Below are 15719 nucleotides of genomic sequence, written 5' to 3'. Positions count from 1 at the left end.
TGCAGAGTCTGAGGTCAGACAGACCTGGGTTGGATCCTGCTCCACTCCTCACTAGCTGTGTGACCCTGGGCAAGTCTCTCTACTTCTCTGTGTCCTGATTGCATCATCTGTGAAGTGGGCGGCGAGAAAGTCTCCCTTGTAGGCTGTTGTGAGGGGTGAATGAAAACAGTCCCCATCGGGCACTTAAGCCAGGGTCTGCACTTACTAAGCATTAGTTTTTTTGTTTAAACTTTTTTCCCTTTTCCTTTTTTTTTTTTAATTTATTTTTATTTTATTTATTTTTTTGGCTGCGTTGGGTCTTCGTTGCTGTGCGCGGGCTTTCTCTAGTTGCGGCGAGTGGGGACTACTCTTCGCTGTGGTGCGCGGCCTTCTTAGTGCAGTGGCTTCTCTTGTCGCGGAGCACGGGCTCGAAGCACGCGGACTTCAGTAGTGGTGGCTCGCGGGCTCTAGAGCGCAGGCTCAGTAGTTGTGGCGCACGGGCTTAGTTGCTCCGCGGCATGTGGGATCTTCCCGGACCAGGGCTTGAACCCGTGTCCCCTGCATTGGCAGGCAGATTCTTAACCACTGTGCCACCAGGGAAGACCCAGCATTAGTTTTTAGTACTGTTGGTGATGCTGTGATAATAATAAAAGTGAGGACCCAAGGGATCAGCACTGGGGGACTGAAGGAAGGCCTCCAAGACTCTGCTGGACTTCCTCTTCCTCCTGTGCAAATGAGGGAACCAGACTGGGTCTCCAGTTCCTCCCAGTCTACTGATAGATACTGTGTGTGTGGAGACTGCAGAAATCTCTGCAGTTCTTCCAAGCCCTAATCTGTAGCCCCAAGACTCAGCCAGGGCGCAGGTTCAGGGGAGCACCCTGAAGCTCCCCTGGTCAGAGTGACTCAGCTCCCTGCGGGGACAGCTCAGCAGGTGGCAACCAAGGGTGACTGGCCTGTGTCAGCACCCCCAGTGGCACTCCCCACGCAGCTCTGGGGAGGCCAGGAGGGCCAATGGAGCAGAAAAGGACGTGGGTGTGATTCCTCTGCTCCTTGGACGAGAGGTGGGGACAGCTGGGGCGCCCATGGGTACAGACACCGAGGTTTGTTCACTCTCTGCCTCCCGCCCCCAGGACTCATCGGATAACCATCACCAACTTCTGCCTCGGGAAGCATCTCGTGAGCGAGGGGGACCTGCTGAAGGACCAGAGGGGGAGCCCCGCCTACATCAGTCCAGACGTGCTCAGCGGTATGTGCAGGGTGCCAGGCAGCAGGCCCTGGGACCTCACACAGCCAGGCTCTGCAGCCGTTCATTCAGTCAACAAACTATCTATGGGTGTGCCCCGGGCTAGGTGTTGGGGCTTCATTGGTGGCCCAAACCAGTACTGTCCCTCCAGGTACAAAATTTGGGGTCCCATGGAGGAAGAAGATGGTAATCATTACACTAGTTACTCTCTGAGATTAGTGCTTGGAAGGAAAGAAACGTGATTTCTGTGAGTGTGAAGAATGGGTGCTTGAAGGCCCTCCCCGGGGAGGTGGCGTTCGAGCTGAGGTTGTGAGGATAAATAGGAACCCACGAGGGGTGTGACTGGGCGGGGGTGGCGCCACACAGCTGAGGGACCACAGAGGCCCCTGAGGCTGCCGCTCAGCAAGTTCAGGGGGAGGCCAGAGAGGTGGATGGGGGTCCAGCCGCGCAAGGCCTAACGGAGGCCCTGTTGAGAAACGCCATCCTTTAATTCAAGTGCGAGAGGACGCCGCTGAAGAGGTCTTCACTGAGGCTACCGTGATGAGACTTGCATTTCAAAGATAATACTCCCTTTGTTTGTTTATTCATTCATTCATTCATTCATTCTGCTGGTATTTACCGAGGGCCTGCCACATGCAAGGCTCTGTTCTAGACACTTTGGTTACAGCAGTGAACAGTCAGACAAACATCCTGCCTCCATGGATGGTGAGCTGACTTTCTAGTGGGGCTGAGACAGGTAATACACAAAATAAGTCAATTATGTAGCTATCACCTTCTGATAAACTGTTAGTGCTGGGTGCTGTACTGAGCATATGACAGGCATCATCTGTATAAAACCACACAGCTACCCTGTGAGGTAAAATTTTTACAGATGAGAAAATGGAGGCTCAGAGAGATCAGACCTCTTGTTCAAAGTCACAGCTAATAGTAAACCAGAAAACTGAGGCTCGATCCCAGGGCTGCCTCCTGCCCAAGCCCACGCTTCTGTTTCACCGTAGGCTTTCTTTCCTTTCTTGCTTGTCCTTTGCCAGATTGGGGTCCCTCTCTCTGTCCTGATCCCTCCGGGGACCAAGGGCTCACATCCGCTCCCATCCCTGCGATGCGAAGGTTTCAGGGTTGTCTACAGGGCCCATTATCCCCAGCACTCACACATGTGCCTCCCTCCCCACAGTGGCAGAAGCAGCCTCTTCCCGAGTTGTCGCGTGTCTTCCTGTGGAGCAGGCTGCTCTAACTTGCCACGAGCATTTGCGATCTCCTTGGAGGCCTTCTCCCAGCTGAGGCTTCTGCTGGAGCATCAGGCCCCTCCCAGGGCTACCTCTGCAGAGGGCAGTGGTGCCACTCTCCAGGCCTGGGGATTTTGGGTGGAGTCCCTGTGGCCTCTGCTAGAGATCTGGGTGCCAGGGGTGCCTCCCAACTCCCTGAGCACCCCTCCCCCACCAGCCCAGCCCAGCCCAGATACCCTCCCTGAGAGTCCCGAAAGCATCCCTGTAGTTGACAGAGCCAGAGCTGTGCCAGAGGTGGGGTCTGTGACTGTATGCAGGCCTCGGGGTGGAGGGGATGCCTCTGGTCAGGCCTCCTCAGCAGTGCCAGGCTGGGGTGGCCTCCACGTGCCGTCACTCTCACCTGCTGCCCTCGGCCTCTGGCTCTGGCTCTTCCAGACTCATGCCACTCTTGAAGGGTGAAACAGAGGAACCCCCTGCATCAGAAAGAGACCTGGACTGGGAGACCAGAGACCCGGGCTCTGGGACTGGCCTTGTTAATACCCAGCTGTGTGACTTTGGCCCTCAACCCCCCTCTCTGAGCCTCAGTCTCCTTGTGGGTTAAAAGCTGAAAACAGTCCTGCCTCCCTACATTGTTAAGAGGATGAAGTGGGGTGACTCAAGTGGGTTTTGATCCCAGGTCTGCCTTTCATTGACTCTGTGTGCCAAGCACAGACCTCAGCACCGGGCATGAAGCTGTGAAATGGCAGTCATGGCCTTGCCCTCACAGTTCATAGTCTGGTTAATACCTGTGTGACCTTGGGAAAGGTACAGACCTCTCTGGGCCTCTATTTTCTCATCTATAAAATCAGGATGATAATAGCCCCTACTTCATTAGGTCCCTGTGGGATTAAATAAGGCCATAACCCAGTGTCTGGCGCAATAAACCATAGCTGGCATTGTCATTACCAAAAGGAAAGCTTGAAGTTCACTGTTCCCTCAAAAGTCAAAGCTCAGGGAAAAGTCGCCTGACGGTTAGAGCTCCTGGGAGAGCTTGTCTGCTGCAGGGGCCGGACCAGCGCCCGAGAGCTCGCAGTCAGTAGAGCAGGGCTGGTGCTGTGAGGAGGAGGCGTGAAACGTGCCCAGGAGGGTGGGCTGCACAAGGCCAGGTGTGACCCCTTCCCCTCAGGGGTCACGCCAAGGCGGGGCACCCCCCTGGGGAGCCGGGTCTCCAGAGCACGAGCGGGAACCAGCCTGCGGAGCGGAGGAGGAAAGAGCATGACAGAAGCTCAAAGACTGGGCCCGTGCGGCTTGCTCTGGGAGGAAGCGTGGCGGGGCGGGGGTGACTGGAAGTGAGGGTGCCAAGGCGGAGGGGTCCTGTGGGTAGGACTTCAGGCGCGAAGCCAGTAAGCCAAGGGAGCGCCAGGGCCGTTCTTCACCAGCCCTGGGCTGAGTGTGCGTGTGTCCATGTGCCCTGCAGGCCGGCCGTACCGGGGCAAGCCGAGCGACATGTGGGCCCTGGGCGTGGTGCTCTTCACCATGCTCTACGGCCAGTTCCCCTTCTACGACAGCATCCCGCAGGAGCTCTTCCGCAAGATCAAGGCCGCCGAGTACACCATCCCCGAGTGAGTCCTCCCTCCCTGGAGTCCAGCCCTTCAGGCTTGAGGGCTGGAAACAACACAGTGAGGCTTAGAGTCCTGGGTCCGAGACCCAGCACCAGCCCACCCTGCCTGAGCCTCTGCCTCCCTCTCTCCTGCATCAGGGACGGGCGGGTTTCTGAGAACACCGTGTGTCTCATCCGGAAACTGCTGGTCCTCGACCCCCAGCAGCGCCTGGCTGCTGCCGACGTCCTGGAGGCCCTCAGTGCCATCATTGCGTCGTGGTGAGTGGGCAGGGGCAAGGCTGGGTTCTGCCCACCTGTAGGCACTGTCCTGCCTCCCCAGAAAAGTAGCCTGAGGTTGGGCCCGTTTCTCCTCCAGGCAGAGTCAGATCTCCAGATTCTCCTGATGGGCAGGGTTGGGAGGGTGCAGGCAGAACTCAGGGTTGAGCATCTCCTGCGTGCCAGTCCATGCCAACTATGGGATGGGTATTATCTCACTGAGTTCTCACCACAGCCTGCGAGGTGGAAATTGTCCCCCATTTATTGGGTGAGGGAATTCCTGGGCAGTCCAGTGGTTAGGACTCTGTGCTTTCACTGCCGAGGGCCTGGGTTCAATCCCTCGTCAGGGAACTAAGATCCCACAAGCCTCATGGCCAAAATATATGGAGAGAGAGAGAGAGAAAACTGAGGCCCAGAGAAGCAGAGGCAATCGTGTTAGGAAGGGGCTGAGCTGGGACTATCCCAGGTCTGTTGATTCCAGCCAAGTCTCCGAGCAGCGGGGACCTGGCCGTCGGGGGAGCAGGGCCCGGGCTACCTGGACCAGCCTGACTTCCCGGCCTCCCCTGCAGGCAGTCCCTGTCCTCTCTGAGCGGGCCTTTGCAGGTGGTTCCTGACATCGACGACCAAATGAGCAACGCAGACAGCTCCCAGGAGGTGAGTTGGGGAGGGCAGGCTGGGCAGGGCTGCAGGGCCCCCTCGGCCCCTTTCCCAGCCAGGGCCTCCTTGGCCTCTCCCCAGCCCTTGGAGCTGGGAAAGAGAGACCTAAGTCCTCAGCCTGAGCTGCCTGGGGCCTGCCTTGGGTCTGGCTCAGCTGGCAGTTCCGTGGCCTGACAGAGGGGCTGGGAGGCAGTCGGGGAGGAGGCCCCACGGCGGGGAGGCCTCACGGCAGCTCGGCCTGGCCCTCCCTCAGCTTCCTCTTCCTGCCCAGGCCCTGGCTCTGCCATATGCCGGCCCTTTAAACGGTCACACTGGTCTGCCCCTCTGACTCACAGGGTTCTCTCTTGCCCTTCCTGCTTTTAGTTTTTCAGATGATTCATTTTCTCCCAGTTTTCTCTCCTCCCCTGTTGCCTGCACTGGAGAAAGTGCTGGGCCCGGGGTCGGGGCGGAGACCAGGGCGCAAGGCAGCTAGCGGGTGATCTTAGGGTGCGTCCTGGAGGGCAGGGCTTGGCCGAGCCCGGGGAGGGAAGCTGTAAGGACCCTCCCTCTCTGGGCCCCGCTGGAGTCCCACAGCAAGCACTGGCAGGGAGGACGGGACGGAGCCAGCCTGGGACTACAGCAGAGCCTGCTGGCCCTCCAAGAGAGAGTTCCAGGCCCTGCCCCCCCAGCTCCCACCCCCTCCCAGGGCTGTCTAGCAGCTAAAAATAATCATCACTGGCATGCAGTGAGTGCCCCCCCAGTACGCCTCATTCAGTCCACACTACAGGCCTATGTGTCCTGTGTTCTTATCTCATTTCACTAAAGAGGAAACGGGTTCAGAGAGGTAAAGTAATTTTCCCAAAGTCGCACAGCTTGGAAGTAGTGGCTGAGCCTTGAACCCAAGTCTGATTCCACAGCCCTGCTCTCCCCCTCTGATGATTAGCACAGGGACCGCCCACTTCAGTCCCTGTGACTGTGCCTGGGCTGTCCCAGGGAGCTCAGCCTGGGGCAAGACGGAGAAACAGGGTTGCCCAGGTGCTGGCACCCCAGCCCCAGGCTGCTCTCTTACCACTTGACCTGCCCCGGTCCCTCGAGAGCCTCTGTGAGGGGAGACTACTGCCCCATTTCACGGGGGCGGGTGGGACGCTAAGCCTTCTGAGGGAATGTGACCTCTTCCAAGGTCAGTGAGTTACGGGAGATTACAGGTCTGAGTGACACCCAGGGTGGCCAGCAAGGTGAGGTCCAGGTTGGCTGGAGGGCTTCCGGGACCCACACTCTGGGCCACTAGATCGGGCCTGAGGGTGTGGTGCCTGGGGAGGGAGGCCCCTGAGGCGGGCCAGCTGACACTGCCCTGCTCTTCCCTCTTGCGTTTCCGCCTCTCTCGCTCCCTCTCTCTGCTGGGCTCCCTCTCTCTGCCGGGCTCTGTGGGTCTGTCTCTGCCGCACAGGCGAAGGTGACGGAGGAGTGCTCCCAATACGAGTTTGAGAACTACATGCGGCAGCAGCTGCTGCTGGCCGAGGAGAAGAGCTCCGTGCACGAGGCCCGCAGCTGGGGGCCCAGGCGGCAGCTGGGCAGTGTGCCGCCCGTGCGACGGCTGGGCCGCGACGCGCAGCCCGTGAACCCCTTGGACGCAGCCATCCTGGCGCAGCGCTACCTGCGGAAATAGCAGCCTCGGGCAGGGGCACCGGCACCACCCACCACCTCTTCCCGGCCCCCAGCCGACAGCCCGGCTCCCCGGCTGGGCCCCGTAGCGCTGAACTCTCTCTCGGGCCGCACCGGGGACGGGGCAGGGACAGCCCAGGTCACACATGGGGTCAGCAGAGGTACCACGAAGCTACCTTTTGGAATGATTGCTTGATTGTTTGGTTTTTTAATCTGAGAAGCCTAGATAACTAATCTGCTTTTAATCATGACGTTTTAATCTACCTCTGTCTCTTTAACCATGCTGTCTCTGGACTGAGTGAGAGGGAGGAGGAGGGAGCCCGCCCGCCCGGGGGCCGACCGCCACCGACCCACTGACCCCCGGGGGCAGCTGCCCCCCACAGTCCACATAAGCTGAAAGTGCAGCTCGCTGCTGGCTCCCAACATGAATGCCCGCTCCCCACTGCCCTCCCAGGCCCCTCGCAGTCTGTTTTCCTCCCTCCCCTTCTGACCCCAGGCCCCTCAGTCCAAGCTTTGGAAAACTGTCACCTCATCTTAAGCGGAATTCAAATGTATTTATTTTTGTACTGAAACCAACTTCTCTCCCATCTCTAGGTGGCTCGGCCCATGGCCACTCCCTGCCCCCAGCCTGGCTGGACAGCAGGGAGTCCACAGCCCCCGATGGGCCCCCTCCTCGCCCCCAGGCTCAGAAGCCCCTTCTGGCCGGTCCCCTTCCACCTCCAGCCCACCAGTCCCTCCTTGTTTCTGGTGATGCGGAGGCCTTTCTACACTTGGTTCTCTCTCTCCCATCTCAGCTTCTCTGAGGTGCTGTACACCCGCATCGGCCCTGGTTTCCTCTTCCACCCCTCACCGTGGTACCGAGGTGACGCCGACATGGATGGGAAGGGTGCCTGGTGGGGGGCTGGTGAGGGGTGCTCTGGGCCAGCTGTGAACAGGCGGCCCTGCTTGCACGCCGTCTCACTCCCCTCACTCCTCTGTGTTCAGAGAACTGTGGGGGCATCTCCTCTCCCGCCCCTGCCTCGTAATAGAGGTGGTGTCTCTCCCAGCAGACCACCAGGGGCGCCAGGGTCCTTCCTGGGGGCTGCAGGGCTCGTGGGGAGAATCGTAGGGACTGGGGGGCCCAGCCTGGCTTGAGAACAGCCCTGCTGCCCTTTTTGAGCCGAGATTTTGAAGTGGATGCCCGTCTTGCCAGAAACGCTGTTCTCACCAGAATGCCCTCCTTCCTGCTCTCCCACACTGGACTTGGCCCTGCCCAGTGCCAAGCAAAGACCTTCCCCTGGCCTACCCTCCCCAGGCCCCTCAGAGCAGCCGAGCACTCCCCTCCAGGCAGCCCTGGGCCCTCGGGCCCTTCCTGCCTGCCTTCTCCCCAGTGGGGAGGTGACAGAGGCCTGCGTGACCTTGTTTCCCAGGGTGTGAGCTGCCCCCTCCCCAAAAGCTGACTCACTGTGAGTGACTTGGGCAAGGTCCCAAACCTCCTTGTGCCTCAGTTTCCCCATCTGGAAAAAATGGGGCCACCTCTTGCCAGCAGTAGCAGGGCCGCCCACGCCCCTTCCTCCCCATGCCCCCACCCCAGCACGTGGGCGCCTCGTGCCTCTGCCTCAGTGGGTCCGTGGGAGCCCGCCTGAGCCCAGCACTTACTCCCCTGAGCACCGGCTCAGCCTGCCTCAGCTGTCCAGCTGCTGAGAGCCAGGGTCTCGTGCTGGGGTGGGGAGGGGCGGGGGTGGGGGGCGGGATGCCCTCTTTTCTATATTTATTTCAAAAAGAAGTCTCCTAAAGGAGTAGAAATGCAGTCCGGCCCAGGGCTCACAGCCCCTGTGACTGTCCTCCCGTGAGGGCCTCACCCGAGCCCCTCGTCCGGCAGCCTGCCCAGACCCTCCGGGCCTGCTTGCCTGGTGGTCTTTCTCCTCCTTTTCAAAGCAATATCCTCCAGGTCTGCAAAGCCTGTCAGACAGACTGGTCCCTTCCAAGGTCAGCCCATGTGTCTGAGTAATTTCTGGCAAAGCAAATGAGAGGAGTTTGGGTCTGCCCTCACTGGGTGTCACACGCTGAGAGAAGTCCTATTGTAAAAAAACAAAACGGGAAAAGTCACAAAAAAGTTTGTATAAAGTCATATTTTTGTACTACATGGGGACTCTTCCTGCATGTCAGCAATAAAACTTCCTGATCTGGAGCCAGCGTGGCCTGTGTCGTCTCTTACCCTCCTCGCCGCGTCTCCATCTCTCCCACCCAGCCACGCAGCGCAGGATTCCTGTAGCTCTTGGCTCTGCCACCAGGTGCCCTGGACGGGCGCTCCCTCACCCTAGCAGCCGTCACCGTCTTGAATGGGGGAGGGGGCCAGAACCTCCCAGCAGTCTCCCAGCCCCGTTGGTCCAGCCTCCCGCCAAGTGCCCAAGGGGGAACTCCCCGCTTGGCTTGGCTCAGCCCAGACCTGCGCAGGAAGGAGGCGTCCCAGAGCAGCTGCCACCATCAGGGTATTGATCCTCTCTCCCCTCCAAACCTCCATCTGGGATGGGGGAACCGTAGCCAGACAGACTGCACGTGTGCCCACGTGCCCATCCAGGGCAGCTGCGGTAAGAAGCGCCAGGCCAGGCCTTTTCCTGTACCACCCTCCTCTCCATAGGAAACCAAGGGGGGGGGTTCCTTCCTTCCTTTCTTCTTTCCTTCCTTCCTTGGCCTAAATTTAGACTTTGCAGATTGAGCACTGGAGCAGTGAAGCTAGAGGTGGGCTGGCCTTGTCCCCAGCACACCACAGCGCGCAGGCAGACTCACTTTTGTGTTGGAACCCACACAGGCCCAGGTCACGAAAGGAGCAGAGATCCGTGCCAGAGGAGCCCCTCTGGCAGGTGTCCACACAGCAAGAGGGGGTGGCGCCTCCCCAAGGTGTGGGAAGGCCCTGATTCTTTGCAAATTCTTCAAGGCCGGCCCTGGGGCCCCCATCCATCCCTGTTCCCACAGCTACCCCAGCAGCCAGGTGGCCCCTATCTTCCTGGCCACTCCCGAGTCTGTACAAATGTTGCCTGTTACCTTATCTGTGGCACTGTCCCGGATGCAGCGCCAGAAGCTGCCCCACTGCCAGCCCACCCGGGCCACACTCCACTCCACCAGCCACGCCCCCTGGGCCTCATCTGCATCTCGGCCTCCCTCTTGTGCCCCCGACCCGATCAGCCTCTGTTCTGCACACAGGTTATCACCTGGGCACCTGTGTGTCGGGCTTAACTCCAGCAACACCCAAGACAGCAAGTCGCATGCGGCCAGGGACTTTTTGTTTTGCTCATTGTGTCCTCAGCACCTAGAATTGGCTGGGTGCGCAGCTGTCACGCCAGAACTGTTGCTTCATTGATCTAAACTTCTTAGATTGCCCTTTACCGGTTTTTCTTGTGAGCCCTGGAAGCAAAGCAAGGGGAAAGTACCAGAAAGGCGGCTGTGATCAACAGCCTCCTATGCTCCTGAGGAGTCAAACAAGAACTGAGATGTTTCCAGCAGTGTTAGCCACCGCCTGGTCCCCAGCGCCCTCAGGCAGAGCAGCTTCAGAGAGAAGCCAGCCTGGAGCTGTGGCGCTGTCTCTGGAGCTGTGGCGCTGTCTCCCGTGGGAAAGGAAGTGAGGAGACGGAGGCTCGGAGGCTGAGCTGTGCAACCTCCAAAGCCAGGTTAGCCTTGACTTCTTGCCTCTTTCCCTCTCGTACCCCATGTCCAACCCTCTGTTGAGCCTGCCGGCCAGCCAGGCAATACCTGACCACTCCTCACAGCTCCTGCGACCACCCCGTCCGAGCCCCCTTTCCTCCCTGCTCCCATTCTTCCCCTGCAGCAGCCCAGTGGCCACAGGGCAGCCAGAGCGAGCCTTTTAAAAGTCCGATGTTGTCCCTCTCCTGCTTAACACCCCCCCCCCCCCCGCCCCATGGCTTCTGTACACACAAGGTAACATCCAGAGGCCTGTGTGTGGCTTAGAAAGCACTCTCCACCAGGCCCCATCTGACTTCCCAGCCCTCCCCTCCCTCACTGTCCCAAGGAGCCAAGCAGCTTCTACCTCAAAGCTTTTCTTTCTGGGAGGCTCTTCCCCCAGATATGTGCATGGCTCACTTCCCTCGGCTCAAAATCTCACCTTCTCGGAGAGGTTGTCCCTGGCCATGTCCACTGGGTCTTCCCTAGCCCCTTCCCCTGCTTTATTTCCCTTCATTGTGCTTATCACAGCCTGACACTACAAGGTATGTGTGATTGTCGATTATATCCGTCTCCCCTACTCGGATGTTGAGCTCCACGAGGGCGGGAGGATTTTCTGTGTGTCCATGTTGCGGGGGTGGGGAATTGGGGGCTGGTCATCACAATGACAGAGGCTGGGGGGTGCTGCTGGCATTTGGGGGGCGGGGGACCAAGGCTCCAGACAACCCCAGAAGGGGGACAGATTCTACATCCTGCTCGACATGAGTGAAAAACGTGTTTATAATTACCAGAGCCAAGACTCTAACTCCATTTTATACATAAACACAGAGGACTTGTGTATACATAATATACACTGAATTTTCTGGGAAGGCAACTACTGTGTAAAGTGAAGGAAATTTGTACTTTGTTTTGTTCAGAACTTTACCAAGAGTTCAGAGTTTCAGACACTGACACAATATCCCAGCATCGGTCTGCACTCGTAGCTGTCACCTTCCTGGCAATTAATTACTTCACAAATACACAGCATTGCCCTTTATTTCTTATATATTACAGGACAAAAAGATATGTACATTTTAAAATTATATTATCTATATTAATTTAATTATATAATTATTTGATTTAATTATATATTAATTTTAATTAGAGGTGGGTCTATTAGCCATAAATTTCATTTCAGGAGCATACAAGAAGCAATTAGAAAATATCATGAAGGGAATTCCCTGGCGGTCCAGTGGTTAGGACTCCACGCTTCCACTGCAGGGGGCACAGGTTCAATCCCTGGTCAGGGAACTAAGATCCTGCATGCCTCACGGCGCAGCCAAAAAAAAAAAAAAGGAAAGAAAGAAAATATCGTGAAAAGGCAGCTTTGGGTCTGACAGGATGGAGAATGATGGCCTAGAGCTGCCCAGTGGAAGACTGTTAGGGAACATGGCTCTGAAGTTCAAATCCAGGCCCTCCCACTTACATCCGTGTGACTGCACACAGGCTACTTGACCTCTCTGAGCCTCACTCTCCTCCTCTGTAAAATGGGAGTCATGCTACAAACTACACAGGGTTAGTGGGAGGATTTGAAGCATTGAGACGAGCACGGCGTTTAGCAAAGTGCCAGGTACCTAGAGGATACTCAGTATCCATAACCGTTATCTACTCGTTTTGCAGACTTTCACAGTGCCTCTTCCCAGCAGCTGTCCCAGGTGCTGAGGGGGCATTCAGAGGACTGCGAGGCCTTAGGAGGCCTTGAGTGAGTCCCCTTCCTCCTCCACCCAAGACCTAGGCAGCCCCTGACCTCCAGGTGGGGTGAGGCCCCAGTGTCAGGAGCAGAGCAGCCAGGGCCAGCCCCGACCTGGGCCACTGGGGAAGGGGGCAGAGTGAGGCTTTGCCTTGAGCCCTGAATGTGCCAGGCCTCCCGAGGGCCCTCCCAGAGGCTCTGGATCTCTCAGCCTTCTGACCACCCATTAATACCTGTCTTTCCTGTATGTCATCTTAGGAACACTCTGCACCTCCCAAGGTGACAAATCTTTAGTCTCACAGGCAGACAGGAAGACAGAAAGGCAGCCAACAAATGGTCAGGTGGGCAGGCAGCAGGTCAGCCACAGGCCGACAGACAAGGAGGAAATCAGCAGGTGGACATGTGGGATGCAAGCCAGGCAGGCAGGTGACATATATGCCGAGAAATCCCAGCCAGCATGACCAGAAAGCAGGTGGCTGGGCAGACCTACAGACAGGCTGGTGGGCAGGCAGAGGCAGACAGAAAAGCAGATAGGCAGGTGGCCAGGAGGGCATGGGGATGGGGGTGTGAGGGGGGATGGCCCACATGGACCAAAGGCTTTGGGCCCTCTCCCAGGGCCTCGAGGAGCAGCCCCCAGCTTCTTTGAACCCTCCAGGGCAAGGCTGCCACTTCTCCCACCTGGCCTGGCCTGGCCACGTGCATCCCCCTGGAGAAGGCAGCCCTCTGGGTAGCTCTCTCTGAGGGACCAGCAACCATCTCAAGCCCCACCCTGCTCCAACATAGCCATCTGCTTCACCAGGGTTGAGTCACACCTGACTCACTCCAAACACACGAGTCACACGCCAACCCAAACACAGACACACCCTTGTCCATAGGTAGCGATACCCAGAGATCTGCATAGCACAGATGTGCGGAAACAGCTTAACACAAACACATCCAATATCTTAGAGCCCCTACTCAGAGAGGCGTGCACGTGGACCCACACGGAGACACAGGTATGTGCCGTACAAACCGACGCACGGCATCCTCACACTCAGGGTCAGTCATACACGCACGGCCGCAGCACACACTGATATCCACGCGGACGGGCAGGCATCCAACATGCCAGTGCAACCTATGGAAACCCACAGCCGGTGGTCAGATTCCAGCCTCAGCTTCCCCTTGCAGTCCTGGCCAGGTCTTCCACCTCCCTGGTCTCTCCCGGCTGACGCCTCCTGCAGGAGACCTGCAGTGCAGCATCCAGAACTCTCTTCTCTCCCGTCCCCTGGGTGACCTCAGCCACTCCCCGGGTGTTCAATCCACCTTGTGTTGAGGACTCGCAAACACACTCCCAAGGCCAGACTCCTCCGGACTGCGCCTGCGTGTCTGACAGCTCCACCCAGATACTTATGGACCTCTCAAATCTAACCACCTGAAATGAAACTTGGATCCCTAAATCCTGCTCCCCAACTGAGCTTGCCTCAGGTGCTCAGGCCAATACCAAGCAGCTGTCCTACATTCCTGCTTCCCTCACATCCTCATGCAGTCCAGGGAGTCCTGCTGCCACTCCCTTCAGAACCTCAGCCTGGCTCACCTCCTCCACTGGCCATCCTGGTCCAAGCCCTCGGCCACTGCTGGCCTGGATGGCTGCCAGCCTGCTCACTGTTCTCCCGGCTTCCATTCTTCCCCTGCAGCCCCATCCTACCCTGAGCCCCCAGGGGGACCTCTCCGAAGTGCATCACGGAACGGGCCTCGTTTGGGGAACCCACCAGGGGACGGAGCCTCCTGCGGCTCACTCCCCCGACCCTCAGGTGTTGGGGCGTCTGCGCCCAGGGGAAGGGTCCCCCAGCCAGGGCCCAGGTCGGCAACGAAGTTAGGAAGCCGCTCTCTCCAGGGTGGAGCCTGGCTGGGGCTGCCCTTCCAGGGAGCAGAGCTGCCCCGAGGAGAAAGCGGGGTCAGGGTCGGCTCCAGAGGGGGAGAAGGGTCTGACCTTGCTGACCTCGCAGGCTGACAGGGGAGCATGACACTCTCCTGATGGAAACTCTCCAGGGGCTCCCACCACACTTGCGATAACATCCAAGCTCCTCCGCAGGCCCACCGGCCCCTTCACAATCACCCCACCACCCGTCCCCGTGCCTCGCTGCCCCTGGGAGAGAGGTGCCCCCAGACGCTCCTACCTCAGGGCCCTCGGCCTCTTTCCTGCCCTGACACTCTCCTCCAGATCCTGGCACAGCTGCCCGCTCTTCTGGATTCAAGTCTCTGCCCCGTGTCACCTGTGAGGGCTGCCCCAGGTGTTCTTCATCACCCTTCCCCACTCCATCGCCCTCTGAGCACTTAGGAGCACCCAAGACCATCTTCTTCACGTACTGTCTCTCTGCCTTAGCGTCAGTTCCAAGAGGGCAAAGATTTGTGTCTGTTCTGTTTACTGCTGAACCCCATTACCAGGAAGTGCTAAGCAGACCAGTTAGCATTTGTTGACTAGTGGCTGAATGGATTTATACACAGACATACCCACCCTACAAAAATGCTCAAGCAGATACAACACAAAAACAGACACACAAATATACGAATATGGGCAGAAATACCTCCACACATGCTCACAAAACAGACTAAACAGTCACAGAGACATCAAGAGTCCCTTCCCCTCCCCGTGGGAGTCATCCTAGTCGTTTCCCTAACCAGATCTGCCCTCTGCTTGAACCCAGTCTCAGGACTGGGAGTGGGGGTCTCCAGCCTGGACAGAGAAGGGGGTCACTGGCCCACAGGCCTCAGGCTGTGCCTTCAGCTATGTCTGCAATTTCCTCTCCCCCTTCCTTCCCTCCTCCTCTCTAAGGCTCCTGCCAAGAAGGCCTCCCCCTCACCCCATCCCAGCACAGGAAGGGGGGCCCAAAAGCGGGGGCCTGGGAGTCTGGGCAGGAAGAAGACCCGGCCGCATGCTGATCACACACACACTGCAGGCACAAGCCCTGAGCCTGCGTGGAAATGCGTGCACGTGCACCAGCAGGTTTAGCCCAGAGCCAAACACACCTCTGCCCCGGTGCAGAAGAGCACAGGGGCCAGCAGAGGCCCCGGGCTCGGTTCTGCAAGGCTGGCCTGGGCCTGGCTTGAAGCCAGAGTCCAACATTCATTAACCCTGTGTGACCAGAGCTGGGCCAGCTGGCCACACTCACTGCCTGGGCCCTGGGAGGAGGGGACGAGAGCCCCGGCCCTGGATTGTGGCTGAGGGTCTGGGGGGGGTTGGTATCTGAGCTAGGGAAAGGGGCAGTCTTCCCTGGGTGAAGGGGCCTCCTGGGAGGAAGAGCAAGGTTTAGGGAAGGGGTTAAGAGCTCAGGGTCAGAGAACAGTGGATTCAAATCCTGACCGTCTGGGTTAAGTTATTCAATCCCTCTGTGACTCAGTTGACTCATCTGTCAAGTGGGGATAATGGTCTCCACGTTATAGGGTTGTTAGGATTAAATGAAAAAATAGTGTAAAGGATTTAACACTGCCAGGCACCTACGGAGAACTCCATCCTCATTATTATTGTTGTTATTAGCAGCCTGGGGGCGGGTTCCTGCAACCGGCCTCCCCAGCGGTTTCCTGCCGGGGAGCAGACGGCCCCTCAGGCCTCGGCCCCACCCCACCCCTCCTCCCTGCAGCCCTCCTCTCCCCTTCCTCTCCCGGCCCTTTTCCTCCCCGCCTCCCCCGCCCCGCCCCGCCCCGTCCCTCCTCTTTCCTCGGAGGAAACTTTCCGCCGGCTGGTCCATCGGCCCTTGT

General features: G+C 58.2%; 1 protein-coding gene across 12 annotated transcripts in view; it reads left to right on the top strand.

Moving 5' to 3' along the window:
* STK40 (serine/threonine kinase 40) overlaps nt 1-8768 on the top strand; it is a 37877-nt gene extending 29109 nt beyond the window's left edge. For 9 of the 12 annotated variants that reach the window (XM_057549047.1, XM_057549049.1, XM_057549011.1 and 6 more), the window contains 5 exons: nt 1110-1225; nt 3902-4046; nt 4184-4303; nt 4870-4954; nt 7193-8768. In XM_057549047.1, the coding sequence (XP_057405030.1) occupies nt 1110-1225; nt 3902-4046; nt 4184-4303; nt 4870-4954; nt 7193-7732 (1006 nt within the window). In that variant the 3' untranslated portion in view covers nt 7733-8768. Of the gene's footprint in view, nt 1-1109; nt 1226-3901; nt 4047-4183; nt 4304-4869; nt 4955-6383 lie in introns of all 12 variants that reach the window. The other 3 variants (XM_007182531.2, XM_007182535.3, XR_451012.2) reach the window with 2 other exon arrangements.
* Nucleotides 8769-15719: the final 6951 nt, after the last annotated feature.

The sequence above is a fragment of the Balaenoptera acutorostrata genome, chromosome 1, assembly GCF_949987535.1.
Source record: "Balaenoptera acutorostrata chromosome 1, mBalAcu1.1, whole genome shotgun sequence".
NCBI classification, from domain to species: Eukaryota; Metazoa; Chordata; class Mammalia; order Artiodactyla; family Balaenopteridae; genus Balaenoptera; species Balaenoptera acutorostrata.
This window is presented reverse-complemented; position numbering and strand designations above follow the sequence as displayed.